Here is a 276-nt window from a genome sequence, read left to right on the forward strand (position 1 = left end):
TGGGGTAACCTCCTGCTGCTTACTGTTAGCCTGCGTCTGCTGCTGCTGCTGCTGTTGCAGCAGCTGCACCTGCTGCTGCTGCAGTTGCACATTCGGCGCAGTTAGTGGGGCAGCAGGAGAGGCCCCCTGGCAGTCTGCTGCTGCTTGTCTTTTCCTTCGTTTCTTTTTATTACAATCATCGTTGCTGATTGCGAGATGGTGTACACCCCTTGCAGCAGCAGCAACGGCTGGAGCTTGCTGCTGCTGCTGCTGCTGCTGTAGATACAGCTGCTGTGG

At 56.5% G+C, this 276-nt stretch overlaps 1 protein-coding gene across 1 annotated transcript in view; it reads left to right on the plus strand.

Moving 5' to 3' along the window:
- EMH_0018670 (uncharacterized protein) overlaps positions 1-276 on the plus strand; it is a gene marked incomplete at both ends in the record, with an annotated part of 2,103 nt that overhangs the window by 521 nt on the left and 1,306 nt on the right. The window contains one exon of the mRNA XM_013501192.1: positions 1-4. Within this exon, the coding sequence (XP_013356646.1) occupies positions 1-4 (4 nt within the window). The remainder of the gene's footprint in view (positions 5-276) is intronic.

The sequence above is a fragment of the Eimeria mitis genome, genomic scaffold (genome assembly GCF_000499745.2).
Source record: "Eimeria mitis Houghton genomic scaffold, Emh_scaff649, whole genome shotgun sequence".
In the NCBI taxonomy this organism is placed as follows: Eukaryota; Apicomplexa; class Conoidasida; order Eucoccidiorida; family Eimeriidae; genus Eimeria; species Eimeria mitis.